Source organism: Achroia grisella, unplaced genomic scaffold (genome assembly GCF_030625045.1).
Source record: "Achroia grisella isolate CSIRO2021 unplaced genomic scaffold, CSIRO_AGI_Agris_v1 utg780, whole genome shotgun sequence".
Lineage (NCBI taxonomy): Eukaryota > Metazoa > Arthropoda > Insecta > Lepidoptera > Pyralidae > Achroia > Achroia grisella.
Window position 1 is genome coordinate 5,794,503 of NW_026713020.1, and position 26,868 is coordinate 5,821,370.

The 26,868-nt window shown below is 32.4% G+C and overlaps 1 protein-coding gene across 2 annotated transcripts in view; it reads right to left on the reverse strand.

The window, feature by feature from the left end:
* Positions 1-25,636, reverse strand: part of LOC131850986 (axoneme-associated protein mst101(2)-like) — a 137,629-nt gene extending 111,993 nt beyond the window's left edge. The window contains exons 1-3 of one of the 2 annotated variants that reach the window (XM_059201407.1): positions 25,107-25,636; positions 22,041-22,154; positions 18,150-18,236 (exon numbers count right to left, since the gene is read on the reverse strand). In XM_059201407.1, coding sequence (XP_059057390.1) covers positions 18,150-18,236; positions 22,041-22,154; positions 25,107-25,499 — 594 coding nt within the window. In that variant the 5' untranslated portion in view covers positions 25,500-25,636. Of the gene's footprint in view, positions 1-10,426; positions 10,687-18,149; positions 18,237-22,040; positions 22,155-25,106 lie in introns of those variants that run through there. The other variant, XM_059201408.1, reaches the window with a different exon arrangement.
* Between the last annotated feature and the right edge of the window lie 1,232 nt (positions 25,637-26,868).

Here is a 26,868-nt window from a genome sequence, read left to right on the forward strand (position 1 = left end):
TAATCGCTGTAATTTTATTAACACTGTCCTTGAAAATTGCTGAATAAGGTTAGAAAATGCTAGTACAGGCCCAAATATAGACCGACAAATTCACAATAAAAGTAAAGCAATCGTGAGAGCGCAGTTAGATGCACTAGATAGAGGCGCCGGAGTCGTGACGTCTAATGACGTATATTTAGCATTACATATGTTACAATGACAATTAGAGTAAGTGTTGTTACTAACTTATACAACGTGTTAGACAAGAATAACAAAAATATTGTTATTCTTGTCTAACACTATTGAGAAATATGTTTATATATATTTATATCTTTATCATCATCATCTGCTTCTTCCTTATCCCAATTATTTGAGGTCGGCGTAATATGTTTTTCGCTTCCATTCATCCCTGTTCGCAGTCATCGCGTTATTTACTTCCTTTCTTACCATATCGTTATATATTTATATCTTTATATAGTATTAAAAGAATTCTGTTCCGCTTTAAAACTGCGCAACGGAATATAATGCAGTTTTCAGTGTTAGATAGTAGTTGAAGAGTAGTTTAAGATGAAGCTGATATGTTTGCCAGTGTAAAAAAACCGTTACTTAGCGACGAATGGTCAAAAACAATAATAAACGTTCGTTTTCTTTTTAATTAACAATAACTCTATATATCTCTATAATGTGTAATTATAAACATTTACTAACAATATCACTACAATTTCATATAATAACCTCTTACATTATAAAATCTCTAACATACATTCTTATATGCCTAAGAATAAAGTTTACATTCACATAAATACCTAATACTATTTTACATGTTCTATCTAAATAACTAAACAGTAACATTCATAACTTATTTAAATCGAGTAAGAATGCAAACAAGATATTAAAGTTGTTTAAATTATGCCAATGAAATGACTCTAAGTGGTGTGATTTAACAAATAGCAAGCAACACTTCCTTGCGGAAACATTAGCTGAAACAATGTCCAGAGAATTACTAACACTAACGTACTTGTATATAGGTAGACACTTAAAGACTAAAATTGTACAATTTCACCTTTTGTTACATGAAACGAATGCAACCGAGCGTGTACCACCGCCTCAATAGGGATGGCAAACATAATCCTTACTGATATTATAAATGCGACAGTAACTCTGTCTATCTGTCTGTCTCGCCTTCACGCCAAAACTACTGATGCGATTTAAATTAAATTTGGTACACATAGTCTATACCCGGAGAAAGGACATAGACTACTTTTTAATGCGAAAAAAGACTTGTAAGGGGTTGAAAGACGGATGAAAATTTGTATAGAAGTATCATTATTTTTAATGTTAAAAACTTGAAACTTATTTTTTAGGCTGTTGATTAAATATAAATAAATATAACATTCATCAACGCCGTCAGTGCGGAAGACTGTTCGGATATATCTCTAGCAAAATGTAGGATAGGAAGAAGATAAGGAACATCTTTGGGTTTTTGAGTCCAACAGTACCCGTGTACCTCCCAGAGACGGGCAGGTCTCCTTCAGTATTATCTCCAAGTAAAAAAAAAAGACTGGGCTGAAGCGCTGAATATTCGAGTAATTCAGGTCATATAATAATGTTTTTTATGATTGATAACCCTGCACCAGACCAACAATAGACTAATAAATGGATAACTAATCGAAATAAAGGTAATTGCGTATGTTTGTCGATTTCTAAAGTAAGATCTAAGCGAGGCCAGAAACCTGAAGGCGTAATAACACGCAATGCAATTCGATACCAACTGAAAATAGTTTACAACTAATAGCACAAAATATTCTAATTGCTATTTTGAAACATTTACCTTGGATACATTGGAAAAAAAATTTCATTGAGTATTGTAATTTTTTGTTTGTGAGTTCAATACAACATTGAAAATTAATTGAAGCGTATTAATACACAAAGGCTCTTAATAAAATATATATTATCGTTTTATTTACTACTCTAATACTGTTAGCTGCAGCTGCTCTTAACAGCTTCAACGGACGATAGGGCGAGTGCAGATGGCACTCCAAATCCATGGAAGGACTTATGGAGCGGCTGGAGACCAACTCTCGCCTGACGGATACGAATTTAGTCTGAAAGCATCGCTAAGTATTCGAACCTAGGCTCAGGCTGTCGTAATTCCGATCCCTGTTTGAATTGGACGGGGTATTGATCGGAAGGAGCTATTATCGTTTGGTCGTGTAAAGGTAACAGGGAGATCGACAATCGACATGCTTTCATAATTGTACATCTATACATATAAATAAAATTGAAGTATCTGTTTGTAATATTGAAATAACTGTTTTTTACTAAATGCATATGAATATAAATATGGCAGATATACCAAAACATTTTTTACAATTATTATCTGTTTGTTTGTTCTGTCTAATCTCTGAAATGGCTGGACCGATTTTGGCGGAACTTTTTTTGGCAGATAGCTGATGTAATAAGGAATAACTTAGGCTAGTTTTATTTTAGAACAATTCTTTTATTTTAGAAAAATCAAGTTAACTTACATATGGACGAAGTCGGATGTAAGTTACTATCTACTTTTTTACGTTATGTAACTAAAACGTTCATCTCATCTGTGAATATAGTTTAAAAATTCACATAGGTATAATATTCCTAACACAATTTCACTTGTAACGATTTTTTTAATTTCATAACAATACTGTGCTCTAATAACTATACCCGGCCTGGTACGCAGAATAAGTGGTAAACTAAGAGAAACATTCGCGTTATGATCACTCAAAACTATGTTGTAACAACAATAATTATCTTGCGTAAACAAAATATTATACATATACTAGCGACCCGCCCAGGGTCGCACGGATGCATTAGAAATAATTTAAATTCTCAGCTTCTTCTATTCTATAACATACATGTATTATACGTATAAACCTTCCTCTTGAATCACTCTATCTATTGCTGAAAACAGCAATAAAATCCGTTGCGTAATTTAAAAGATATAAGCGAACAGACAGCAGCGATGACTATATTTTATACTGTGTAAAGATATACATACATATTATATACAAAAGACAGTTTTATTACTTTTACGTTACTAATCGTATGTTATCTGATAGAGGTGTATAGTCTTCTATAAATTGGTTACTATAAATGAAGACTTCTGTGAGGATAGGAGCCAATAACTGTCTACGTCGGACCTAACGTGAAGATAGAGAAATAAATATATTCTAAGTAAATCAGCAAAATACAATAAACAACAATAATCTAAATACAGCTACAGATGCTGAGTAATAATAATAAATTTATTTGCATATAAATTAACAATCAAATTAAAAAAAAATTGTAAGTAAGAATATAATATAACTATTTAACTAACTGACTATGGCACCGACTAAAATCTATCTAAAAAAACATCTAGACAACTGATAGACATACTTCATTACATTTGATTAATACATACATAGTACACATAGAAAAACAAACCACCAACACTATCAATGTACAATTGTAAATATATACAGTGCGCGAGAATTGAACCCGTGTCCGGGAATAAAAGCATTGTACTGAACAACTATACCACCTAGATGGTTAATCAAAAATACCAATCAAAATTGCATCATTGTAAATCATCACTACATTACTGGCAATCTCGAACATCAAACCGAACTAAGATATTTCTAAAACAGTCGCAGACTCTCTCCCAGTGTTTATTGAGTGAATGGACTCTCCTAACAGCTAATACAAATATAAACAAGTATCACATCTGCTAGTGACTGCAAGTAGGCAGATACCGCGCATGCTGTAACGGAACATTGTGAGATGAGTTTTCCGTTGCCACAAGCTCTGATGTTTTGCTTGACCATTTACGTTAATGTTGAGGCATCCGAGTACAATATCTAATATAATATAGTCTGAGTATAATATCTAAAGTAAAACTTCGCAATTATATAGACTAGAATTATTTAAGGTTTTTTTTACCGCTGCAAAATTGGCCGAGTGAATTTTGCATCGTACGCCTAATACTGCATTATCTCAAAAATTTCAATATTTTAAAGCATAAACTTAACTTTATTCTAAAGTTTGTAATTCTTAATCAATCTATTATTGCACTAGGTGTGCGATACGATTTAACTAGGTAACAAATTTTATTCAAATTCCTCCAGTGGTTTTTGCATGAAAGAACTCCAAACATCTACCCATCGTCCCAAGCTGTTGCGTTTATAAAATAAAAGGATGTAATGGACTTGTAATTATAATCACTTGTAAATTAAACTATTTAGCTACAGAAATAGATTAAAAAGAACTATTACTTATTTAGAAAGATTCCGCCATATGTGATTAAAACAGAAGTAAAGTCTATCAATTGCAAATTCGATTCATTAAATTAAACATTAACAATAATACATGGGTAATTCTGTTAATTTTCTATGAGACTTAATAATACGTATCGAATATTCGAATACATCGAGCATAAAAAGTGCATTAAAACATTCCATAATTTACTTTTAATCATATACTAAATTGTTTGATTGTGTTTTCAAAGATTATTACCAACTCTATCGTTTAATTAAAATAACGGTATTCAGTAGAAATTTTAAGTATCTTTACGAGTAATTGATTTCCATTTTAATTTCTATTATTTTTTAATGTAATTTCAAGATATCCGTAGTATTAGTTTGATTAAATTTGATAAGTGGATCGTCATCCGTAATCACCTGTCACTATTCACGATCATCTGAATGTAAATAAACAAACGATTAAAATCAACAGGCCTTATAAACAATAAAGCCATGTTTTTCATTCCATCCATTCTTTATTTCCGTTGCTAACAATCGTACCACCATTTGACGAGGTCATATGTCGTGAGGGAACGGTGAACGGTGACCTCAATGTTGTACCTAGGTCCGCATTAATGTAACTAAGATCAGATTCATTGTAATTTTAATCCCATACCATAACAAATTATTTTTGCAGACAGTAGACTTTTAATACACCTATTTCCCTTAACTAGGAAGGCAAAGGAATCTTACGCAGAACAGCCAAACTTACGTCACGTTATAAGACGGAAATTGAGAATAGTTTTAAGGTCCAGTTTAAAGTAGAACTTGAACCATATATAAAAAGTATCACGGACATCATGTCCTCTTATACATTACAATTACTGAGATGTATGACGTCATTCCTATGTACAATCTAACTTTTTCACTATCTGAACATTCAAACGAGAACACAGGTATATACAATAACAAGATGCTGAGCAGCAGACATGTAAGATAAAGGTAAACCCAAGCAAGCGATTCAGTACAACACACTGTGTTTTTTTGTTATTCTTCCTCGATAAAAGAATCGATTCTCGTGTCTTCATTTTACGCAATCCGAGAAAAACGTAATATCTGATAACATAAATTCTAATGAATTCTATTTTATAATTTGTTTGTCATTATTGCATCATACGGAACGCCGTCATGTAAAATTCACACTGCATTTTACATATCATTACATAACGCAGCTTTATATTTAGCTCCTATTAAATCTTTATCAATATTTTCTTGCGTATACTCTTATCATAATTCATTTCTTTATCAGGACTCTTCAATGTCTTTTTTTACGGCCTCGGTACTCTAGTGGTTTAGCACTTTCGGCTTTCGTTCCGTTTTCGCTTCCGATGGTCGCTGGTTCGATTCCTCGCACGACACAAACATTTATGTCCATTAGTATGATTGTTTGTATCAGTCTGGGTGTTTTATATGTATAATATATATGTATTTACGAAAAAATATGTATTGTACCAGTTATCTATTACATACATATGTAACACAAGCATTAGCTAGCTTAACTTGGATCTAGATGGTGTGTGTATTGTCCTGAGATTATAGATTTTTTGTTCCAATATAACATTCACTTTCACTCCCATTTCGATAGCATCGCTTCGTACAAGTGCATGATGAACTACGTTCATGACTTAGAAAACTTCAAGCAATTCTATATATTGTATATTGATTTATGACGAACAATCGATTGTATATTCGACCAATGTCAGTAAATTTCCTTTTTCTAGCCCAACAATAGAACTAACTTTCGATATTGATATAAATTAATTCCACACACAATTACTACAAGAAAGTTTGAAAGGGCAAATGCGAACACGATCTGTACGTTTTTTAATTATTTCTTCTCAGCTAATTTCTATTTAGAGATCAGTGGAACAGATTAAATAATAGTTAAGGTATAACAGTCTTATAGATACGATGATAGCTGAAGTAACGGTTAAAGCAACTATACATTATGTAACAAGTGATAACCAATAATCTGTTCGTTATTATTATAATCATAAAGTCTATTATTACCATTTATCAACAAATACTAACTTCTTTCTTGATGAGTGCCTGACCTAAAGATTTAATCCCAAAATATTCAAGATGTTTCAGTATTTTAGCGGCAAAGAGACAATGATTCCTAATATTATTGAACATTACCGTTGGAGAATCTATCTTGCCTATAACAATTGTCTGTCCTAAAGAATTAATACGAAAATATTGAAGTTCTTTAAGTATTTTGTAGAGGTGATGAAGAAACGATTCCTAGTGTTGTGGAAGATTACTGTTGGAGAATCTATCTTGCCTATCACAATTCCTTAACCAGTGCCTGTCCTGAAGAATTAATACGAAAATATTGAAGTTCTTTAAGTATTTTGTAGAGGCGATAAAGAAACAATTCCTAGTGTTGTGGAAGATTACCGTTGCAGAATCTCTCTCGCCTATAACAATTCCTTAATCAGTGCCTGTCCTAAAGAATTAATACGAAAATATTGAAGTTCTTTAAGTATTTTGTAGAGGCAATGAAGAAACGATTCCTAGTGTTGTGGAAGATTACTGTTGGAGAATCTATTTTGCCTATCACAATTCCGTAACCAGTGCCTGTCCTGAAGAATTAATACGAAAATATTGAAGTTCTTTAAGTATTTTGTAGAGGCGATGAAGAAACAATTCCTAGTGTTGTGGAAGATTACTGCTGGAGAATCTATCTTGCCTATCACAATTCCTTAATCAGTGCCTGTCCTGAAGAATTAATACGAAAATATTGAAGTTCTTTAAGTATTTTGTAGAGGCGATGAAGAAACGATTCCTAGTATTGTGGACGATTACCATTGGAGAATCTCTCTGCCTATTACAAATCAATCCTGTCAGCTATTGGCCTCTCACGTGACTATGGTATTCAGGTATATCAGTATCAGATCTATTAGATTGATCACTCTCTATGATATAGCATATATATTCATAGTGCCTATATGGAAAATAGGTTACATGGTTTATAAACTTTACAGATCCTAATAACACCAGTACTCAAGTTAATATAAAGTGCACCTATAACGTTAACGTTATCGTCTAGTCAAAACCATCAGGAAATTTATGAAAGCACAGATAATCAAAAGCGAGTGTATTGAATAGAGCGGCCACATCAAGTGGAGTAGAAAGTTCTTTATGGTCAGACGGACTGACTGAAAGACAGTAATTTATTATGGTGGGATCTCAGACTGGAGTGATGGGCGCTGCCTTACTTCCAGCTCTTCGGTTTGTATGAGAATAAATTCAATTGTATTGAATGGTAATTTGTCGAGTTACTTATACAAACACCTCATACAGGTCTGTTGGATACATTCATTTTGTCATACATTTTATGACAAAAACTATTGAAAAAAAAAAGATTTTTATTACTGAATTACAAAAATTAAGAAACTACTGACTACTCGCTACGCAAAAAATATGTACTAATGACCTTTTTAAATAGTTTTAAACTTCATTTATTTAATTAAAAATAATAATGTCATTAACATTTTAATAGTCAATATTTTTTTCTAAATCATGAAAAAAGGTTTTTCTTAAACACATACATACTTCCGTTCCATTTCTAGTGAAATGGAATCAAAGGTGAATAACTGAATACCTACAGCGACGTCTGGAGACTGTCGGCATAGTATAATCCGTTTAGAACATAACCCTAATTACTTATATATGTACATAACATTTGTTTTTGTCGAATAGACTGAATGTTAGGACTATCATTAAGTACATCTCTATCTGTATAATTACCACATTCAATGCAATAACTAATTTCATTTCATATACTTATTATGTAACAATTTTATATACATTGATGATACATTATATTCAAAGAGACACTTCTTTATCTCGAGAGCAGTACTTGCAGTATAGAATAAGTAGGCTAATGCAACATGTATTAGAGAACTACTTATTCTATACTGTAATTTTGCTAATAAATTATAAAATATTATTTTATCAGGGACTAAGCAGTGGAAGACTATTTCGCTACTTCTATCAGACTTTTCTGGTTGCAATTATATTGATCTAAAATTTTAGTACCTATAATATATATCCTTAAATTCTAAATATAATTATCCTACATTTATATACATATATATATATTAGAATAAGATAATATTAATTGATAAATCACAACATAACATAGCAATTCAGATCGTAATTTTATTCGGACGGACAACTAGAAAGATTTACATGGAACGACAACCTTCAATGTCTGGAATAGTAATGATATTGATTTGTTTTATTTGTTGAAAGAGCACCATTGGACACAAGAATAGTGACTTGGATCTCACATTAAAGACCCTAAGCGGCCGCGGGCGGAGACCAGCCAACAGAATACTTTACCACATAGCTTATTTTTTATTTGATTACTAAATCAATTACATTTATTTGAGTATTAATTAAAACGCAGTATTCTCTAGTATAGTAATTAAATAATTATTTATTTCTATTGATAAAATTTTCGCACAGGGAGCAAGAATAGAAGTCTCAGAGGACCACAGACTCGACCATAAACAATAAGCATATAGAATATGTATGATGTGTTCTCATTGTCAGTTCGTTTGAATAAATCTGTTTTATACTGCAACAGTATTATATTACTAAATGCAGTTGTATGTATTTGTTATTATGACCACCTAATTCTAATTTCTATTCAACACTGCATCTAGTTATTTTCAATAGTTTTAGCGAACTAGTCTATTATCTCTATCACTAATAACCGCAACGGATTTTACTTATCAGTTTAATTCAATAATTACTATGTCCAAGGTTTGTATTATTATTTCTGAATTAATACCTTTACAGTAACACGATCATTCGTGCTGCATAGCAATCAGAGCTGGTCTTAGCCGTCACTCAGATCATAATTAAACGAAAGCCAGCATACATTACGGATATAATTGTATGTTGTTGCAATATATTCATGTATTGTACACACAACTAGAAAATATTATGATTACTCTCATGAAACCCTTTCTAAATCTTTCCAGTTAGTTTCCGTTTGACTGCAGGTAAGATGCGATTTGAAGATTAAAAAATAATAGTCCAGAAGTTCAAATAGCTAAAATTTTGAGTCGATAAATTAATCAAGCGTATAATACAGTTTATTAAGTTTATATAAAATTATTAAGAGACTCGTGGTCGTGACGCATTGTGATAAACCTCGATTGTTAAAAAAACTTTAGTAAACTTCCAATGAAGAAACCTACATAAACATATCTATGAACTACTACAAAACCGACTAAGGCCACTTAAATATATTTGTTTCCTCGAAATGCATCACAATCTTTTCAAGTAGTGAAACTCAACATTTACGTTTTTGTGGCACTTTCATTTGAAACGCACTTTAAATGTCGAACGCCGAATGCATTAATTTTAAAAATGTTTTGTTTTTTTTATTTATCATTAAAGCAGCATGGGAAAACACTAAATCAGCTACTAGGTAAGCAGTATAATATAAAAGCCGTTATAACGCGATATCACGTTTTTACCGCTTCTTATTTCCTGTCAAATAATACTCACGATAATAATGACCGTTGGTTTACGAGTAAATTATTAACAATACCTACCGATAGTTTAATTAATTAGCAATATCGCACTCAAATTATGTTGAAACGTGTATTTCATTAGACTAATATCATTTAGCCTACTAACAAATTAGTTGTCCAGACCTATTTGCATCGCTCTGTTTATATTTATTTGGTAAACAATATTCGGTATATGACTTTCAAGTTGTTTAGATATATGGATGTATGTTAAGTACTCATTCATGCATAAACAGCTGAGTAGATTTGATATCTAACACAGGGGATATGTAGAGCGTAGAAGAGTACGTACGTAACATTATTTTATATAAACAGGATTTATATTCTAGCAGTGATAACTTTCCCATCCAATACCATTTGTCGATGGTATTTTTCAAATTAAATACAAAATCAAATAATAATATAATAAAGTGTGAATTGTCTGCCGAATTTAATTTACAGAAAAATATAGGTCTGCGTCTATAAAATCTAAATGAAAACAGTTACGAGAAAACGGATGTACTTTCTCTATTCACTGCTTGCTGATTTAAAGCGTAATGTGAGGTAAATAGAAACAATAAAACATCAAATACTTACAGCGATAGAAAGTAAATCCAAATCACAAAGTCCCACTGTAGAATGTTAGGTCACGACACCACAGTCACAAAGTTATTGATAAAAATATAAAAAAAATAACAAATATTATTTATGACACAATTATACACAAACGTCACACTTTTTAATTCACACGAATTAAAGTCAGTCACACGGTCGAGTCACTGAGCCGATACGTTATTTTCAAACGGGACGCCAATACGACGGTTGTAATTCAAATATGGCGGACGCGTGCGCGCAACGCGGCAACTCGCAGTGGTCTGTCTGTGCATTGTGAACTTTACGCTTGACGGCGCGCGACCACACCGATGCATGGTAATCAAAATTTTTTATAATATCCCGCATCGTTTAAATATTGTAAACGATTATGTTCTAAGCCTTGGAGCTTAGTAAGCCCGTCTGTGGCATGTCGAGTCACCCCCCAATGTTTTCCCATGCCACTTAGTGTAAATCGATAGTAAAAATGTGACATAAAATATTACACGATCATAAATTTCATTCAATTATGTCTCCTAGTGTATTATGTTAAACACACTCATAAATTATATTTAATTACGTTATAAATTAAGTTAAAAAATATATTGAATATTTAATAGGGCGATTCAGGTACTTACTGACAAATTTGTAAGTACATGTGATACTGATGATACTCACCAGATCCAACACAATAGTAAAAACACCCCAAGAAAAAAGTGAAACTGGAAAAGTATAATCAAAATAAATAACACACTTATTCGCGCCCAAAACTATACTAATTTTGCAAAATATCAAAATTTTCAAATTCTGCTAAACTCGAAATCAAAAAACAGACCCACATAGCAACATTGCTAATAATGGAGATTTGTACAGGTTGTTTAAAAATTTAGTTCATAGGTTTGGAAATTCCATTTGTTTAACTCTACATTTATAAGAGACATGGTTTAATTTTGGTTTATAAGAAATGTCTTCCAAAAAGTTTCATTTGTGAAGTGTTCAAGGGTTAATTAATAGTTTGTTAAAGAAATAAATAAATAAATAAATTGTTATCAGACAAAATAGTAAATAATGCTAAATTGGAGATCCCCACTCCTAATATTTGTGGTAATTGTGAATTAATTTGATTTTGATAAGGTAGAAAAATTAAACTGGCCCAAGTCGCTAATGTCAATAGAAACAAAGCCATCAGATACACGGTCCCATGAATAAGTAAGTGAAACCAAGAGCAACATTTATTTTGGAATTTGTCTTCGACAACCAGATTTTTAGCGGGGTATTGAATAAAAATTGAAGGGAAAGCAAGACGACCATATGGCGCTACAGCAACGAAAACTGCCAGTTAAAGCATAACATCACGCATAACACATCAGCTGTTGCTAATTCAACACATTATGCCGTATTCTATCTACGCTCCAAATGCGCCAACATACTCCAGTAGAGCGCAAATAAATGAGAAATTTGCAGAAATGCACTGAGTTTCAAACGGGAATCTTGTGATAGTTTTCGTGTTTAGGAACTTTTGCAATGTACTTCCTTCACCTAAGTAAAGTTTATACAAAATTGTCTGTGCCACTATTTGTCACTTAGTTCTGCTTTCTCAGGCAGGAATTAGCAATCAGCCGCTCCATAAGGCCTTCACGGAGTACCATCTGTACTCGCCCCCATTTTCGTCTGGTCAATAATAACCAGCTGTGGCCAAGATCATTAGAATAGTTCAAAAATCTACCCAGTTCCATTTATTTGCCTTATTTTCTAATAATGACGAGCACCTGGGAATGGTGCTCGTAATTATTAGGAGAAAATAAGGCTCCACAATAATTTGTAGTCATGAGTTTATTATGATTGTAGTAGTCTGGCTGTTTCATCATCATCTGCTTCTACTTTATTCCATTAATTTGTCTGCGTAATATCTTTTTCTCTTCCTTTCATTCCTATTGGCAGTCATCTCGTTATTTAGTCCCTTTCTTGCCGTATGACCACATTACATTTTTTTTTCGGCCTCCCTGCGCCCTGCTACAACACAAGCTTAGCTTAGCTTGGGACTAGATCGTGCTGTATGAATTATACTCAGATTTTATTATTATTTAAACATTTTGTCAATATTAGAAATAAACATTAAATCAATTTTCATATCTTACTAACCACAAGTAAAAATGGCTTTGCATTTAATTGCGATGAAAACATCAAGAAATACTATTATTTTTATTATCATGAGATCGTAAAGTGAAATTAAATGTGCGTAAGAATAATCTATCCAGTCAGTAGATTGGAAAATAATATCCAATTTAGTCATTTGAAGTTATCGCCGATTCAACTATACAATTTATTATTTAACTCTTTGATATAGATAGTGAAAATATAGACATAAAAGCTTCACCAGTTTTAATCGGTACTAGTTATAATTTGACTTGAATTTTAACACATAGCGCATAAAATTCAAATTAACTTTAATATTTTTATATACATATGTATATTGATAAAAATGTAATGTTTGTAAAAATATAAAAAATAATAATAATAAAGTCCAATATTATAAATGCGGTAGTATATATGTGTTTGTTACCATTAAACTGAGAGGAACGTAATGAAATTTGACGTAACAACAAATTGTATCACGATGGTCCTTTGAATGATCATTTCCATGTTTTATTATATCAAATGAAAGTAAACGGAGTCGCAGGTTAACAGCTAGTGTAAAATATTTTGATGGCTTCGATGATCCAGTTTCTAGATTTAGCACGCCGCCTCACTCCCTATGGTCGGGGGTTGAATTCCTCGTACGGTACAAACATATGTATTCAGAAATAGAAAAATATAATCTGTCTCATCATCATGACGTTATAGAAGAATTTAAAAATATTATGCAGATTAAAAAAGACAATTACTATTTGATTAATAGTAGACTATGATTGTACTTATCCCAGCTCTCACCAGGAAATAGAAAGCACATGAAGCAATGGTTATCTGTTTAGAAAATCATTTTCTGATCATCGACCAGTCCGTACGTGACATTATTTCAACAAAACTCCGCTTCGATATCTCACGCCATATAGAAATCGATTGTTGATTGGTGTCACTCATCTTATACTTCTACAAAATACAAAACCATTCTTTGGTTGTCTTTAGTAGATTATTTTCAGCAGTATGAAAACGTAATAACACATGGTATTTCGCCATCATGCTACACTTCGAATTTGGGCTATATAATATAATTTTAAACTCTTGCATGGCTCTTAAAATTTTGGCGGGTCATGTAAACCTACAAATATTATATGACCTTCATTATGTACCGTATACGAAATAAATAAAATAATTACATTTCAAATCTTTTTATTTTAGATAATTTCATTTCATTTCAGCTAACGTTTTTTAAATAAATTTTATTCATTATCGGAGTATTATCACCGATGAAAATCTAATTTCAGAACATGTTTCCTAGATATACGTCATCCTATGTAGTTCTATGTTTTTGTGGTACTTATTTGTTTACAAATGTTTTACCTACTTCTATGGTTTTATAGTAAGAAAGTTCATATCAGTTGTTTAATACGTTTGCTATGCTTAGTTTGGGACTAGATGGGGCTGTGCGAGCGGTCCAAATATTTATTTAACACATTTACATTATACTTAGAAATAGGTATGTTGCAATCAACATACCTACTTCAGATAAGGTAAATTCTGTAGAATACAATTACAATTTAACCCTAAATTGGTTATCTAAATTACCATCAGCAACAATAATTATATCAACAATAATAATTATATTTGGCATTATCTCATTGCATAAAGGTGAAACAGTGATTTATCATCATGAAACTTAACAACAGAAGGACAAGCAGTAAGTATAAAAAATGAACGAAATCTCGCCGATGACTCATTTAGAAAGTATTGATAAAATAATTCTTGGTAACGCAATCTGGTGGGCACAACTGACGTACAGGTGTGACATACTATCTTATTACGTACTAGGATTGCTTGCGACCTCGTTCATTCATTCATAATTTAAGAGATGAGCTCTCGTCGGTGGAGCTCCCGCCACCTTCCACGGTCTTCTATCAATCTTTATAGCTGTTGATACGACACGACTCCAACTTTTTCCTTAACCTCGTACATAAATAAATAATGTTGTAGAAAGAGTAATATTTATTATAGTCTATATAACTATTATTCTATGTTCTTATTAGTCTATGGTAAGAAATTATTAGAAGACAATAAACTGAAGACGTTCTCAGAAATGCCTATTATTTGAAATCTATATATTTTTTATTTACTCTTTATTGCACCAGAAGTAAATTACAAAGAACATAAACAAATGTAATAAGGTATAAAAGGCGGTCTTATCGCGTAAGCAATCTCTTCCAGACAACCTTTGGGTAGAGGAGAGAAGACAGGAAGTGGTAGATGGCACAAGAATGGACTAGAGAAGTAAAAAATGTACCTAAATATAACACATCTTGCCACAAATACATATACTTAAAGATTGCCATCTATAGATAATAAACTAAACGATAACAGAAATAGAAATAGAATAGTGTACCTATAACGGAAATAAAGCACTGGTTTCATGGCGCAGTTTCATCGCCGCACAGTCATCACTATGCTTCCAAGATACATCCGAACTCTATTCATTCCCTGATGATGCGTATAGCAATAGAGGTGTAGAATCACATAAACAATGGTAAAAGTATTTCTCATATTTTTTTTTGTAGTTGTTGCATGCTTTAATTTATGTTTTATTTTGTTTTGTATGTGTTTTATTGTGTGTCTACACTTGTAATATTTCTGTCAACAATTGAGACCCTTCTATTAGTTTACGTCTCCATATTGAATAGATTTAAGTTCGGTGTAAAACCAGTCTACGTCCCAACTCCGCTTCGAATACATGCGTTACTAATAAGCCATGTAGCACACTACTAATAAATTTACTAAGGTACAATAAATAGTACAATTATACTACCTGTGTACTCACTACCTACATACTACAATAAACAATAAATTATGTAGCGACACTTATCACATCAAGTATAACGCTACAGTAGTAAGGTGATAACCGTCGTGCTACAATTGTATAGGTTCAGTTTACATTAAGTTCATTGTAAGTGAGTGTCATGTGTTTAAACATCTACCTAATAAATACCATTTCATTTCATTCAATTACGGTCGGAATTTGATCATCAATAGAGAAGGTCGTAACGTTTCCAGTAACTTTTTACGATTTCCAAGATTTACAATTTTATTACATTATAATACCTATTAATAATTATTATTATCGTAGTTGTGTAATTAACGTACTATTTTTTAATAATATATGTGCTATATTACTCTCTATCTATTTTAAACAATATAAGATTATTTCAACAATGCATTCAGATAATACCCTACAAAAATATATTTTTGTACTCCTTTCTAAAATTTTATCGTGAAATTTTGGCAAGAATTTCGCACAAAAAACATTCTAATTGAGTCGGTACAATACGTATATTTATTAGGAAAAGTTCAGTTCTAAAATTTTAAGCTTAAAGTTTGGGAAGAATGGTGCACAAAAAAGTAATTTAGTTGGCACATCCTCCTTTTGGCAGTCGGTTAAGAAGGAGTGTTATAATTGAGCACACTTTCAAGATGAATAATTACAATCGGAAATTCTTACCGTTCCGCAGGGCATGTTTACCGCGCCCCAAGAGACGGCAGCGCGGGCCCGGGGCTGTTTCACACGCTTCACAAATATTTCCAAAATAACCACTTTTATACCCTAACCCAAATTAATAGCCCATTATATTAATTTGTTTTCAATATTATATTTATACTTTATTGATTTCACAAATTACTTTGACGGTCTCCGTGGTCTTGCGGTTTAGCACATTGCTTTACTTCTGATGATCGCGGGTTCGATTCCTCGCACGGTGCAAACATTTGCATTCATGAGTATGAATGGTCTTGATATTTTCTATGTGTATTATATATGTAATTACAAAAAAAAGTATTTATATCAGTTATCTAGTACCACACAAGCTCTGCTTACCGCGCTGTATTAATTGTGGAGGGTTATTTACTATTATTTATTATTTAATAAATAACTTACACATAATAAAAACATGAATAACAAATATTTACAACACAGATTATAAATACAGATGCTTGTAATAAGCAATCTCAAACCTGCGACCATACTTAATTTTAATATTTATTTATATATTACGAAATGGAAGTTGTAATAATTTTGTACAATATTTTTTAAATGGCCATTTTGTAAGCTAATTGCAACTATTCATATTTTTATACGAAATATTACCTTTTATACAAAATATACAGTTATATTAATATACATACAATAATGGTGTCCCCACCAACTAAAATTAAAATAATAATTACCAATAACAACTAATAGCGACCGAGAATGCGTAGGAATGAAGAAAATATCTTAAGGAAGGTGTTACATATGCATCTGGATAAGAGCAGAGGAAGGCCGAAAAAGAGATGGATGGACTGTCTAAAGATGATATTGCAAGAAAAGAAGTAGATAAGGAGATGACTGTGAACAGGGATGAATGGAAGAGAAAAACATATTACACAAATAAATTGTATAAGGAAGAAGCAGATAATGAACCAATAACAATCAAGGTAGATAAACGATGTCCTTAGGGATATTAAGAGAGTTCTAAATTTCAATGCCAGGAAGGTCGTCAAAAATCTATAATAACTACAAAGAAGCTCTAATTTCACTTGAATGAGCTAAAGTCGGTTCCTTTTTGTGAAAACTAAACTTTGAATTCAGTGTAATTCTAATTTAAGAATTACGTTTAAAGAAAAATTAATTAATGCCTGTGTTAATGGTAAACCTTGTTAATCGCACTTCTTACCAATTAAGTAGGTTACTTCAAGATAAATTTGATTAACCGAAATTCTAAAATTCTTCCTAGCGTGTATAGTTAGAAAATTTAAATAAGTTCACAAGATATTGTAAATTATATCAGAAGTACACCAATAGCTTTATATATTTGCAAATCATTTGGAAATGAATCAATATACCTACCATATCTATGTATAGATATGGTAGAGAGATCATACTATGAGTAATCGTAAAAGAATCCTGCACAAATTCATAATAAATTATTACTAGTTAGTGTCCTCAACAATCCTAATTTAGTACAAACATTTTTATTGCCTTATTCAAGTCCTTTATTTGAAATAACAAAATAGAGCTTGAATATACAAGAACTCCAAGTTCATACTTAACAAACTCTTCAAGTTATCTCAAAATACCACGAAACAGTCTGTTTGTGGCAATCGTAAACGCATCTACATGTGACGAGAATAACAAATCGCTTTAATGTTATGATTTATTATATTAATAGTAGTGGGTAATGGATTTTCCACAAACTCTTTACTAGATATTTCATATATATCACGCCTGCTTCGTTGCTGGGAGGCAGAGACCTAACGTGAAGATAGAAACATAAAATAATTACAATCGTAGTAAACAACTACTATTTAAATACAGACACATACATTTTGTTAAAAATGTGTACACATTTAAAAACATTGCGCACAAGTTTGTGAGTATCAATGGATATTTGTTACTCTTTCACGCAAAAACTACTGAACGGATTTTAATGAAACTTTACAGTAATATTACTTATACATAAGGTAATCACGCAGGTGAATACGCGGGCACAGCTGGTATTATACATATATTCGTCAGTATGAACAGGACTATAGAATATTAACTCACCTGATCATTCTGATGAGATGCCGCCGTCCGCGCCGCTTCCCTCCTCAATTGTATTATCACCCTCTCTTTCGATTTTATTTCCTCCAGCTGGGAACAATAGACAATAAATTCTTTAAAGTACATAGTAAATAGAGTAGACAAGAAGTTATGACCACGATGTAGGCTTTGCTGCTGGGAACCAAACCTGAGTTTAATAAACTATTAAACTTAAGTTTCGTTTTTATTTACTAGCAATAATATTTATATATGACGCAATATTATTTTAACAGTTTTTACGAAAATTGCGCGGAAAAATATTATCATTCAAAATGATAATATTTTTTTAAACATGCCTAAAAATCATTCATTAATTTATAAAGAAAAACAGACACTACCAGTATTTGACACACACAGCATTTGGTCAAATTAAGAATAGATTCATATTGTTTGTATTTAGTATTATTTGTCTCTTACTCAATATTAAATAATATTTTGTATATTTACGATTGTCTGTGAATACCAACTGTATTCACAGACAATCGTAAATATAATTAAAAGTAAGTAGTAGTAATTTACACCAAACCTTGAAATGACATTTGTTACTTACTCTACAAGTAAAACAAATTTATGTTTACTAATCTATGAATATAGAGTAGTGTCATTAATATAATTGATCCTAGAGATATATATGATGCCTAATTTATAAAAATATCAAAGCTAAATAACGCCTACTTTATAAATTTAGTTTTAGGACAATTAAGAAATATTGCTATTACATTTATACAGGCGATGATTAAGACTTTCGATTTTCTTTAGTGTTTTTATTTTATGTATATATTGATCTTTGTATATATTTATATGTGAAGTGTAATAAAGAGTTAAATAAATAAATGGATATTTTTTTCAAATTCATGCAAAAACGAGTTAATTCTAAATCTATTCTAGTAAATCTCTTCTTATTTGTATGCTATATTTACGACAGTGCTGAACATTTATTTATGAAAATAATAGCAAACAATGTTTGATTAACGGATCATCTAATGAAAGTTGCATCCTTCGATTATCAACATGAGGAACGCCAAGGACATACCGTTGGTACCTTTGGTGCTCACTTCGCGTTGCTATTACCACAGAAGACATTATTACATGCTATTATATATATATTACCTACAGTATATGCTTACTGTGACCCATATTGTCAATTAATAACATGTACATAGTGTTGGAACTTAAATTTATATCTGGCCGTTATTGGTAGAAGATAATTTGAATTTTGTATAAAGAAAATATCTTCTATTGTTCGTAAGATTTTCTATTGACATATCGTATGTGAGCCTTGTTACTTTTACCAAATATATATGTTTTACTTTCTTATTTCACTATATTTACTGCCGCTGTGCATTCTACCCCTACAATGGTTATGGGCCCAGAACAGGCCAGAATAGAATAAATAGATGTGGAATATCAGTGAAATAGGTGATTTTTGGTGAATTTGAAATTCCGTTGTAAAGCAGATATGGCGAACCCAACTATGAGGATTGAATCTCTGAATCGAGAAAATTACGACTGTTGGAGGATTCAAGTACAGGCATTACTTATAAAGAATGATGCCTGGCGATATGTAAGTGGGCGTAAGCCAAGACCAGTGGATGTAACAGAGCTGGAGAAATGGGAAACGGAAGATGAAAAGGCGCGAGCAGATATTATTTTATGTATGAGTGGCAGTGAGTTGCGGCACGTACGAGGGTGCACTACTTCACGCGAGGTATGGCTTAAGTTGGAATCTTTGTATGCTTCGAAAGGTCCAGCGAAAAAGGCAACGTTGTTAAAACGACTGACTCTACATAAAATGGTAGAAACCGATGACTTACGAGAGCATCTGAATGGATTTTTTGATGCAGTAGATAAGTTGGGTGATATGGGTGTAAACATACACGAGGATCTGCTCTCCATAATGTTATTATACAGTTTACCGGCGAGTTTTGAGAACTTCAGGTGTGCCATAGAATCCAGAGATGAGGTACCCCATCCAGATTTTTTGAAAGTTAAGATCTTGGAAGAGTACGAGTCGAAGAGACAAATGGCGAATCCACCAGAAGGGGTGCTGTATTGTCATAGTAAAAAGTATGGAAGATCGTTCGTTAAGAATAGAAAGGAAAAGACAGATTTTAAGTTTAAATGTTATAAATGCCACGAATTGGGTCATAAAGCCAAGGACTGTAAAAAGAAGAGAGAGACTCAAGGAAGGAACTTAGCACAAAACTTTGTTAAAAACTATAGTCTAATGTTATATAATGTTTCAGATCCAGAACAATGCAATGCTTCCAATATAATGTGTAAAAACGACTGGATATTGGATAGTGGGTGCACATCTCATTTGTGTAACGACCCGCGTAAGTTCGAATCTCTGATCAACAATTCGGATAAACTAAACTTAGCTACAAACCTGAGTACTAATATCAAAGGTAAGGGCACTGTTTGTACAACAAAGTAATGAATTGGTAAAATATAAACAATAGGAGGTAGAGTTTAAAACGAAGTGGCCGTATAAATGAAAAGAAATTAAGTCCTAGTTTTTAGGAATCCCGGTAAGTCGGTGTATGGGTTTTTCGGACGTAGATTAGGATAACCGTTCATTTTTAGTTACATTTTTATTTCAGATGGTGCAAATATTAGGTGAAGGTCATAAAAGCAAAGAATTGTCGCGTAATCGACGTGTGAGGCTGAGTATGTGTGAGTTTGTCTGAGGCGATTGAAAGAAGCTGTTAAGCTTAATATTTTATTAGGTGAAATCGGACAATCTAGGTACTATACATGCCGATAACTAAGGAGCGCTTTACTTCGCGTAAGACCTCGTGTGTATCATGCTTGCAGTAAACATGTTGATATTAAAATCACTTGATCAGAGCCGTATTAAGGGACAACGATAAGATAGAAGTGAGACATGTACCTATTGAAATGATGGTAGCTGATGTATCCGTAGATGGACAATCTATCCGTAGATGGAATATCTTCTATTGTTCGTAAGATTTTCTATTGACATATCGTATGTGAGCCTTGTTACTTTTACCAAATATATATGTTTTACTTTCTTATTTCACTATATTTACTGCCGCTGTGCATTCTACCCCTACACATAGGTATAACTTTTCTACAATTTTTTGTTATTTTTTAATTTCATATTATTAATTGACGATACATTTCTGTTCTTTCTTTTTAAGACCAAAGACTTAGGTGTTACGACTCCATATATTACAATTTACTGCTATATTTTAAACTTCAAATTAGAACACAGCTAGTAGCGCATGCTATTTGGCGGAAAAATAGGTAGACTGTATTACCCATACAGACGACTCTGTATTCTATAAAACATATTCTTACTTTGACGATCTCGGTGGTCTAGCGATCTGGCACACCGCTTTACGTCCGATGGTCGCGGGTTCAATTCCTCGCACGGCACAAACATTTACGTTCATCAGTATGATTGTATTGGTCTGGGTGTTTTCTATGTAATTATAATATGTATGTATTTACAAAAAAAAATATATCTATGTATGTGTATCAGTTGTCTAGTTAGTACCCATAACACAAGCTTTAGCTAGCTTAACTTCGGTCTAGATGGCGCTGTGTGAATTGTCCTGAAATTATTATTATATTATTATTATTTGATATATTTATTCAATATCTTCTTCGACATCGAATATACTTTTAATTAATATTATTGACTTCTAGTTTGTTCTCATACTAATCTAAATATGCATAAATATTAGTGATATTTCAGTTGTTCTCAAAATCATTTTATCTTCATCTTCATTACGAAGTCTAACAAGGCTGCAATAAATTATTAGGACATCAAATAAATACAAATATGCAAAATCGCCTCCACAAATACTAAAATGACAAAGTACAAACCAGTTTGTGGCACTGCGCGCGCGCATCTTTCCGCGCAGCCTGTTCCAGCGCTGCGTGCTTAGCCGCCTGCGCACGCAGTTCGGCCGCGCGCGCGCACTCCGCCGTTTGAGCAACCTGCATAATATAATACAGACATTGTAAACTAATTATATCTTAATTATATTAAAATTATAATAGGCAAAGTTTGTAAGTATGGATATTTGTTACTCTTTCACGCAAAAACTACTGAACGGATTTTGATAATACTTTACATTAATATAGCTTATGCATCAGAATAACATATAGGCTAAAGTTTTTCATTGAAATTTATATATTGAAATTTAACGCGAGTAAAACCGCGGGCATAGCTAGTATGCAATAAAATCGTAAATAAACATAATATTTATACATATATATTTGCATGTGTATTGTCCAAATTATCATGTACTTATATTTGTACCGTCAACCATTATTCTCTGCACCACCCATGGTTGACGCGTAGATATTGCTGCATGGTGTTAAGTCCGACATGCACTTTGAAATTATGCATTGAGTTTATAAATAAATATTTACATAGTTCAAAATTAAATCGCTACTGCTGTCTGTTCGCTTCATATTTTAAAACACGCAACGGATTTAAAATGCAGTTTTTAACAACATACACCCATATACACCCGTGTATAGCCGGGGTAGGTTTAATATTACGTTTTTTTTTTGTTTTGTGCAGGATAATGGGAGGCCTATGTCCAGCAGTGGACGTCTTCCGGGCTGCGATGATGATGATGAATGGCAGACAAAGTTTAATTAAATTTTATTTTTACTTACGTGTTATCTATCTCATAACAACTACCCAATTTTATAAACATGCTAAAGTAAACCACTGCGACGAAAACTATCATTCGTAATTGATAGCATGTTTCTCTTGCGACACTAATTGACAGGGCTTCAAGAACCGCACAATGCCAAACTATGGTGACTTGATGTCATTTATTAATGAAAACGCTCCTATTAATATAAAAAGGATCTGCAACACTTCAGTTAACTTCTAAACATTCACACGTATCACACGCAATGTCCCAAGCTTTCCAAATATTAAAAATGTTAATTCTTCTTATTACATTATTAATAAACAGTGCCAATGGTTCTGATAACACAACCAACGTTTTACAAGATGAGATCTTCGCGTACCACAAAGAGACAAATAACAAAATAGAATTTGCTAGTCAAGTGGTTGAAAAAATCTACAAATCATTCAAACAGTGGTTCTTCACGATTACATTTTGTGAATTCACATACTTCGAGAACAGAATCCTTAAATATACTGAAACAATGGATTATGGATATCCTGTATTACTCTTAAATGGTTGTCCAGACACTAATACATCGAGAGTGAAACCTAGAATCAATATACATGGGGAGACAGCGTATGTCATAACATCAAACGAATTGACTCTTGATGTGGGTGAATATATTATACAAGCTCTTGTTAGAACCGGTGTATTCAAACCAAGAAGTGCTGTAATATTCGTCATAAATGTTCCTGTAGTAATGGATAATTATTACTATTTCTCTATGAAAAGTTTCTTTCAATTTCTATTGTCACGGAGTGTAACTAATTCAGTTGTGATGCTATGGTCAGATCAATTACACATGTTTTCTTATAATCCATATTCAAATCAGTTAAAAGACATCACATATATTAAAGATGTAAGTCTTTTCTTAGCGAATCAATATCATAATCTTTATGGTTACAAATTACGTTTAAGTGTATTTGAAAAGAAATATCTTACTAAAGAAACTGGGCCAGTGACTTGCTCGGCAAGAATAGCGAAGTTAGTAATGGGCAGATTAAATGCTTCCTGTAAACCTCTTGCACCTAGAGATGGAAATACAGTAGGAGATCTTTTAGAGGATGGCACTACTACAGGTGTTACTAGAGATTTAATTGATGGATATACTGATTTGGAGTTAAATTCACGAATACTTAAGAATTCATACTATGGTTACATAGATACAACTTATCCTCTTATTCAGGATGAACTATGTTTTTTGGTTAAGAAATCAGAAAAGCAATCTACGTTTATGACTACTTTGAAACTAATATCTATAAAAATGGTTATAATTTTTGTATCCATTGTCACCGCTTTAATACTAATATCACTTTTGGCTCGAAAAGTAGAAAAAGATGTATTCAAATTAAAAGATGTTGAAACAACTGGAGCGACTGTGATGGTTTTGATAAAATGCTTCATAAGACAAACTGCCGACATCAAGTTCATGGGTTCGGTATTCAGATTTATGACACTGATTACTATCATGTACTCACTTATCATTGACTGCGTTGTTGATGTAAGTATATCATTTAATAAATTAATTTCAATTTTAAGTATATATTTTGAGGAGTGAGTATGAAGGTATAATATATTTTCAGGGCATTCTAACGTCAGCAGTAACGTATCCAAGATATAAGCCAGAAATAAATACATTACTGGATGTGGCGCAATCAAATTTGACCCTCGGAGTCCACAATAGAGATTATAGATTATTTGAAAGGAGCTTATCATCCGAAAATAATGTTTTACATAATCCAATAGAAATATTTGATGACAACAAAATAAAGAAGGCCCTTGAGCAAAGACAATTTCAATATGCGATACTGATAAGAAAATCCGACGCTGTTTATATAAGCAGAAAATCTGAGAACATAAATAACGGGAGACCATTATTTCACACGGTGCAAGAATGTCCGGTACCTTGTTTCATTGTATATGGTTTACGATATGGCAGTCCATACCTTCCAAGATTAAATACACTTCTAACCTACCTAAATCAGGGCGGAATACTTCAACACTGGACAGAATCTGATGAATTTACACTCCATCAAAATTTATATGACAACACTTACAAAGAGCAAAAGCCACTGCTTTTATCTAACCTTAAGGAAGTATTCTTTGTATTTCTATCAGCCTCATTTATTAGTAGTGTTGTTTTGGCTTTGGAAATATTATGGTACAAATATAAAAATCAGTGATTGTTAAAATTTAGTGCAGTGTTATGTTATAATCATTGAGATTAAATAAAATATACCTTGAGTTTTTCTTGAAGACCCTTATTCGCTGATTTCAAAGACTGAATTTCTGTAGTTAACTTCTTAAGCTCTACTAATCTATTACATGACTGTGTCTCATCACTTGCTTTTTCGGGTTTCGGTGCTGTTCTGAGCTGTTTCTCTAGAATTTCCTCTTTCTTTCTGTACTCAGTCTTCAAATTCCTAAGTGTGCTGTCATGCTGTGCCTTAAGCGCTCTGACTTCGCTCCGCTCGATGTCAAGCGACTTTTTCAAGGTTGCATTATCAAGTCTTAACCTTTCGACCAGGCTTTTTAATCTGTTTAAGAACGCCTCGTCAACTGTTCGCTTGTGTTCCTCAGAAACTACGGCGGATATTTGGCTGCTGGAGGTCGATGTGTCGGTGGACGCCATGTTGTGGCGTCACCAACTTCGTTATCTCAATTCGGGACGTGTCCCGAACGTCCGCGGTCTATAGCCTCGTACTGAAATGTACGGATTGCTTTGCTGTCGTTATTCGATCGGTCTCGGTGTGGGAAGTGTAGCCAATTCTGAAATCAAATAAATTTTAACATAATAAATCAATATTAAGCAACTCCTAAATGTTTAGGCACAATGCGATGCTAAATTGTGTGGGGCATAATTTTAAGTACGCCGGCCGACATACGTAGAATACTGTTATTGTGATTGTTACAGTTACCTACCACTTTTAGACCGTCAGCTTGTTCGCCATACTTTATTAAGTAATAATAAAGTCATCTAAAGCGACCCAGTTCCAAACTAAACTATAGATACTAAATAACCGATGGAAATACTGTTATATATTTTTTACGAAATCACAAGTGGTGGTCTAAATCGCCAGAGCACCAAGGCCGTCAAAATAAAAAAAATATAGTATGTATTTAGTATAACAATATATTTTAATTATTAATGAACAAGAGAAGTTAATGAAGTTTTATTAGTAATAGTATACTGTAATGTAAAAAATTCATATTAAATGGGTGAATTGCCATTCATCCGAGTTTTCACAGATTTCTCCTCGTTTAAAGGGTGTCCAGGTTGCCTTTTGGCTGGGTTTCATTTGTAAATCGGGTTTGAATATTTTAAAGTTACCGTGCGCTTAAATTTAAATTACAATGAATCTGAAATAATAATTAAATAATTAATGATCGCCGTTCTGTTTCGTCTCACCGCATAGCATCACATCTAGTTATCATCTCTAAATTCTAGTAACCAGGACAAGAAATAAGTAACCCCTGTAGTTTGAAACTTAGGTCCGGACATGATACCTAAGTTTTTTTTTATATTATATATATATAATAAAATAAGACATAGTATAAATAAGTATAAATCAACTGCGTCAACCAATTCTGATTATTATTTCAGGCATATAAATAGACTAAACTTAACGATGCACAGTACCTCTATATCATATACACCATAGCATAATATATATAACATAATACAGTAATCTTTCTGACATGATTATGTAGGAGATTAATAGATCGTTGCTTTCAATAATAATACGCACTTAGACTATAGCATCGTCAAAAATAATGACAGCACCAACTGTACCAGTCCAGTTCGAAATTTGGAAGTTTGAGTGTATACAAATAAAAATAGAGATAATCTTTATTCAAATAAACTTAATACAAGCACTTTTGAATAATCATATTTTTTATTCTACCACTCGGAACGCAGATTCATAACAAGAAGAATGAGCAAGAAACTTGTGTGTTGCTCATTTGAATAGTATGTAAAGGACAATCTCAAGAATTACTGC